This window comes from Aedes aegypti, chromosome 1 (genome assembly GCF_002204515.2).
Source record: "Aedes aegypti strain LVP_AGWG chromosome 1, AaegL5.0 Primary Assembly, whole genome shotgun sequence".
In the NCBI taxonomy this organism is placed as follows: domain Eukaryota; kingdom Metazoa; phylum Arthropoda; class Insecta; order Diptera; family Culicidae; genus Aedes; species Aedes aegypti.
In genome coordinates, this window is record NC_035107.1 from 113,056,148 (window position 1) to 113,062,665 (window position 6,518).

The 6,518-nt window shown below is 45.5% G+C and overlaps 1 protein-coding gene across 1 annotated transcript; it reads left to right on the forward strand.

Annotated features, from left to right (window-relative positions):
* The first annotated feature begins 1,294 nt into the window (after positions 1-1,294).
* LOC110674280 (MAP7 domain-containing protein 1-like) lies at positions 1,295-1,916 on the forward strand. The gene is made up of 2 exons (XM_021838555.1): positions 1,295-1,411; positions 1,557-1,916. The coding sequence occupies exons 1-2, from the start codon at positions 1,295-1,297 to the stop codon at positions 1,914-1,916; spliced, it is 477 nt and encodes a 158-aa protein (XP_021694247.1).
* Positions 1,917-6,518: the final 4,602 nt, after the last annotated feature.

Below are 6,518 nucleotides of genomic sequence, written 5' to 3' on the forward strand. Positions count from 1 at the left end.
TTCCTTAAAGCTTCTCAGACCACCCCCAAAGCCCGTGAACTCAACTTTGAACTAGAAACCTCGGATTACTCTTTAAGATCACAAAGGAGTTAGTTAAAATCACTTCGAAACGCTAAAAACCTCTACGATCCTCTTGAGAACACCTTAACGCCTTAGGAATTCTTTGGGATTTTTGGAGCTACTGTAATGGCTTTTGGGACTTTTGGGGAACTTGAAAACCCCATTTGGAAAACCAGCGAACTTCTAGGAGCCAGTTGGTAAGCTTTTAAAAGCACTTAATACCTTGATACGCCTGAAAGGCCTCTTAGAAACACTCTAAGAACTCTGATAACTACTCAATTTTTCCCGAAAGCTTCTGAAAAGTTTTTAGAAACCCCTGATACTCCTTGTAAATCGTGAGGAATCAAAAAAAGATCTTCATGCATTCAAACATTCTTCGTGAAGCCCCTGTCGGGTATCCTAAGGTATCAACTAGACGAATCTTCAGCTAATGACCTGCCAAAGACCTGCGAAAAGAGCGCGAGCGGCGGATAAAGCAAATCAAAGAAGAATCTAGAGGAACGGAAGGCACAAGCACTGGCAACGCAGAAATTCCGTGAGCAGTGAGAGGAGGAAAGGCGCCGCCGCATGGTGGACCTGAGGTGATTGAAGATCGACCGGCGCCCACAGGTAGAGGAACGGAGACGTGCGGTACAGGAGGTGGACAACGTACGACGACAGTGCATCCTGCAGAAGAACCAGGAACGGGACCACCGGATGGAGACCAAGCGGCACAACGAATGCAGCTCGATACAGCTCGCGTTTGGGTATTTGACGCCGCGGATGATCGATATCACTGACAGTGACATGTGCAGTTCGTTCTGGCACAACCGAAGGGCAACGATCGTCATTGGAGTGTCGGTAAGCCCCAAAATAGATAAACCCCTAATTCTGAAATATTCCGTAGCGAACAACACAGCTCATCAGTTTGGAGCGCAAGCGTTCCCAGTGGAGCCAGCACTCCGGCCCCAGACAGCTCGGCAGCCAAGATACACTACACTCCGGTGAAGAAGCAGCGGCTAGGAACTCCCAAATCGTCATCTACTCCGTTGCAGTCGCCTGGCCTACGTTGCAGAAGCAGAAGAAACAACCCGCCGATGATCACTCGCAACAATAGCTGTAGCAGCAGCAGTCGCAGCTTAGCTTCTAGTGAAGGAAGGTTCCACGTTCATTGCGAAGAGCAGCACCGAAGAGAAGGTTGAAACAACACATCGACAGCAAAAGAAACAGGACGAAGAGGTAGTGCAATCGGGTGATGTTACAAACGTCGATAAAACTGTTGAGCAGCCACAACAGATGGTTGAAAAACAAGGTTGTGGAAGAAGTTCACGTAGAAGAGCTGAAGATCGAACAACCACCTCAAGCCATGGAAGTCAGCAGTCACTAGTCACGAAGAAAGAGAAGAGGGATGAAATGAAGCAAAGCACTGTCGTATCAACGGACTGGAGCCCAATCAGGCTAATGATGGTTCCAACGGAGATCTAATGACTGTTTCCAAGGCAGCGTCGGTCGTTTAGCCCGAGAAGAGGCAGAACGTCAAGCTGAGCTCGAACGGCAACAAATCGCTGCCGAGGAGGAAGCCAGCGTCAGCTAGAGAAGGAAGAGTGCCTTCGCAAGCTGGAAGAGGAAACCATCCGCTTGGCCAAGGACTTGATGAGGAACGTATGCAGCAGGCTATCCAGGAGGCGCCAAAGCGCGAGGAAGCCGAGAAGAAGGCCCACGAGAAAGCCGAACGGCAGCGCGTCGAGATGGCCGAAAGACTTAGGAAGGAGGAGAAGGAGCATGGAGAGCAGTGCAGGCCATCATGTCCCGAACGCTGGCCAAGGGAAGCGCCAACGACGCAGTCAGAGGAAAACAAGGACAGCGCCATGAGCTAGAGTGTGATCGTGACGTCTAGTAGTGCATCTGCCATGGTGGACCAAAAGATGCTGGGTTTGATCGAACAGCAACAGCAAACGACGACTGCTGAAGCAACCATTCCCCAAATCCCAGCAGTCCTAGAAGAGAAAACTGTATCGCTCACACAAAGTCACTGTCTCTAACGACGGACGAAGGAGACCATCACAATCAGGAGAACAACATTTCCATCTAGCGAATCCGACCCGTTAGTTGGAACGACCAACAGATGGTGAAAATGCTTCTGACTCACGCATCTGGAGCGCATATCGTTACGAAATGCACATATACATACACATTTGTTCTATACATGGAGATTTCAATGCGACGGTACTCAGACGTCAATTCAGTTTGACTGACATCTTCTCTTGGCATTCGAGTGCTTTTTAGTTGAAGCGTATATATTTATTAGGATAGGCAAGCATGATAGAGAGGGGGTGCATGTAGAAAGGAAGCATTTTCTTAGGTCAGCTGCAAACTACATAACTGGATAGTGTACTAGCAAAAAAAAGGAAAGGTATCTACGATTAGCAGTAGGGAGCATGTGCATGCGTGGTTGTATAGGAAATTGTCCCGAAGTCCTTCGCAAAGCTTGCGAGTGGGCGGGAAGGAGGCACTAGAATCAATGAGGAGTGACACGATGGCCGGGCGGTGCGCTGGGAGAGAGCGTGGTAGCTAGGTAGAACTTTTTTTCTAATTGGATGGAGGAGCAGGCAAGGCAAATGTGATCTGAAGTAAGGAACGGAGATGATGAAGACTCTTTTCAATTTGTGTAGTGTGTAGTGTAGTACGAAGATTTCCCAAATCCTAATGAAGCAGACCTTATGTTGTGACATGTAGAAATTCATATATTTACAATTGATTTTACATATTTTGGTAAAATATACCCCTGAGAGAAAATCAAATCGGTAAGAGAAATATATTCGAGGACGTGAATAATCCCAGGGATATTCATTGGAATGACCACTATGGAAATGATTGAAAATAGTAGCGTTTGAATTCTGTAGAACTACCAAAGAAACATATTCAAGCAAACATTGAGAAATCGCTAAAGGAATTTATGGAAGAATTCTTGGAATATTTACTGGAGATATCTCTAGAGGTATTTCTAGAGGGATCCCTGAATGAAAGCTTTGAAAAATCGCTAGAAGAATTTTGGTAGCTTTTACTACAGGAATCTGAAAAGAATTGCCCGACGAACTTGTGAGACAACTAAGAAATTCTGCAAGTATCTCTTGAGTCTAATAAAATAGAGACTAGCATTGAAGTAGTGACCATGTCTGCAAAAAGAGCCCTGGACATCGAAAAAAAATCGCTTCTTTGGATTTCGTGGTATTTTGTTTCGAACATTAATTGACGAAATCGTGCGAAATATCGCACACCCTCCTTTCCCAAAAAATATGAAGAGGAAACTGGCGGAAAACCAGACTCCGGAGAAACGTCATCACCGAAACCACATGCTGTTACTAGCATCACCGCATCACATCGTAACCATAGTGCTTAAGCTGCCGAACAACACACAGTAGCACTTTTTCCGGAGCCGGATTTCGCAAAAGGTGCTCTTTGCCAAAACACAACTGTGTGGCATGATGGAAAGTGGAAAGGGATAAACGTTTACTTCCGCCAAAAGTATCCTTTTTGAAAAGAGCACATGGGGGGAGGGGATGGGTGCGATGTCTACCGATCCGAGCCGACGACGAAAACCCTTCCGCAGAGGCTCGGTGGCACGAAATTATATTAAATTCAGTCTCAATTAAATTTAATGCTAAATTTAATCTTTTTACTATTTCATATAATTCATACGCTTGTTCACCTCCGAGAGGAGGCCATCCTACTCCGACGTAACCTACTCTCCATATATAGGTAGTTTAACAACATTCGACTTTCCTCTGGTTTCCGATGTTCAGTTGTTGCAGAGTGCTCCTTAGCTACAATTTCGGAGAGAATGGGGCGAATAATATAATCTGGCTTAGAAAGGCATCGGCAGGCGCCACTACCTAGCGTCGAAAGGTGAGACCTGATAAATCTGAAGCTAAGCGAAAAGAGCATCCTATAAATCTTAGACTGCCGCCAACGCAGTGGGATGAAATTTTGCCAAGTATAGGATTCGTAAGATAGGGTGGTTCAAATAATGATCTATCCAGCTGTTCAAAATTGAATGACTTCAGCGTTTGCCAATTAATTCTGCATTGCCTTAGTCATAACACGCCTTTTACTTCACGGGACTCTCCATTCTCACATGTCACAAGAGTTCCAAGATGAAATAATTGTTCAACCACCTTAAACACACCTCCATCAAACAATATTCAGCACCAAAACCACCAAGCCTACCTCTATATCTACCTGAAACCATGTTCTTCATTTTGATAGTATTAATGGTCAGGCCCATCCTCGCTGCCTCCCTCTTCAGAGGCACGAAAGATTCCTACACTCACCTGCGAATGATTCCAGTAAGGTCGATATCGTCCGCAACCAAAGGAGCTTATGTGACCGTGTGATGATAATGCTTTTTCTCTGTACGCCGGATCTCCTAATAGCAGGTTGAAGCCATTGAGTGCAAAGTTGAACAGTAAATTCTAAAAGGCGTCTACGTGTTGACACCTCGTCTGCAATACAAACACTTGATTTCGAATCATTCAGCGCTGACCAAAGCTGACGTCAATGGACTTTTGTTATTTACTTGGTGTTACATCAATCATTACTTACTCCAATTGACTCGATCCATAGCTGTGTACCTCCAACTTCGCTTTTGGCCGACGCTCTCCAGATCCTGTTGCACCTAATCAAGCCAAGTCACTCGCTGTGCTTCACGTCTTCATATACCAACCGGAGTCGATGCGAACACCATCTTTGCAGGATTGTTGTCCGGTAGTGTTGCAACATGCCTTGCCAAGCGAACCATTCCGTCTTTCACCACCTTCTAGATTCTTGGTTCGCCATAGAGCCTGGCGAGCTCTTGGTTCGTTTTCACATACAGTTCTCATGAATTCCGCCAAAAAAGGTCCTAAGCATTCCTCGTTCAAATACTCTAAATGCTTGCAAGTCCTCTTCCAACATGGTCCATGTTTTATGTCCATAGATGACCACCGCTATTATTAGCGTTTTGTACATGGAACATTCGATGCGGGCTTGACCGGGCCATGGATTCGATTTACCCGTCTCCAGTCAGCCCAAAGGGAATTTTCCTAGATCGTGCCGGAACGTTCCGAACGTGTCATTGCAATCCATACCACTTTAAAAGTACTTTAGCCCATCACCATAAGCGTCACCTGGCGCATTATGATCCAGGCCAGCGAGATCCTGATTATGGAAGGCTGGCAGCATAAGAACATGGACACGATTTCGGACCACACATAGGAAACACGCTGCTGAGCTAACATCCATGCTATCCTACACCCTTAGTAAGGACGCATGACACCTCCCTGAAACGGCGAGTGGGTTAATGGTACGGTTGTCCCCGTCCCGTAAAAATCTTGGCAGACCTCCAAGTACGTTCTAAGCCCGCAACTTTAGCTTATGGAACCATTCCTGGCTCAGTTGAACCTTTCCTGGCTTGCGCCGATCTGAGTGCACTTGGCACTCAACAAGTGGACGAGTCAACCTTAGCATGATGGCGTCACTGCTTGCAAACAATATATAGGGAGCCGTTACCTCGTTACCTAGCCGTTAGGATAGGACGTAAGAGCCGTTACCTAGCTGAGTTCATAGTACAGCTTCAAAACTAAAATTTATTAGAAAAAAAAATATTATCGTTTTACTTATAATACATTTAAAATAACTTACATTCTAGTTTCACTTAAAATTTCTCTGAGAAACAAACTCGCCTTTCCTTCTCACTTTATTTCAATTCACAATTAATCCACTTCAATACAATTTTATATATCTACTAGTGGTCCCGGCAAACTTCGTCTTGCCATCAAGTAGGCTGTGGAAAAATGTCATAGAATCTCCTATATAAAATGACATATTAGTATACCCCCGTTTTACCAAATTTTCCGACAACTTCCCTAAACTTTTTTGTCACACGAACACGTCGGAACCCTTCAAGAAGACAACAGTGAGAAAATTGTGCAAATCGAGTGTCCCGTTCTCAAGTTATTTCGTGACATACAAACACCACTTCATTTTTATTTATATAGATATACAACTAGATCAGTGTTCCCAGTTTCACCACAAATCCATCGCAACAGCAGTGCCGATCACCTGGTAGCTACCGGACTAACTATACATTTGGTGAACCCGATGCTCATCCAGGAGTTGACCGAGAAGCTGCCCACGGGAACGTAGCTTGAATGGGTGCGGTACAGGAGGAAGACCAAACTAGTGACCCTGAGGACACTATCGAACTTCCTCATGAGCATCGTGAAGGATGCAAGCGAACTAGCGGCATACGGCGAAGCATTTGGTTTGCAGAGCTATCATCGAAGAAAGGGAAATCCAGGAGTAGAGCAAACGAAGGCTATGTGCATGCACACGATTCGAAAACCGAAGTTCGAGTCCACCGGTGAAGCAGAGGACGCCATGCAGGATCTGAGGCAAAGTGGACCACCGTATCCGGAACTGCGAGAGGGTCAAACGATTCC

Coding starts and splice junctions, on each gene's coding strand:
- LOC110674280 (XM_021838555.1), top strand. CDS start 1,295: ATGTTACAAACGTCGATAAAACTGTTGAGCAGCCACAACAGATGGTTG. Junction 1,412..1,556: donor AACCACCTCAAGCCATGGAA/GTCAGCAGTCAC, acceptor TCGGTCGTTTAG/CCCGAGAAGAGGCAGAACGT.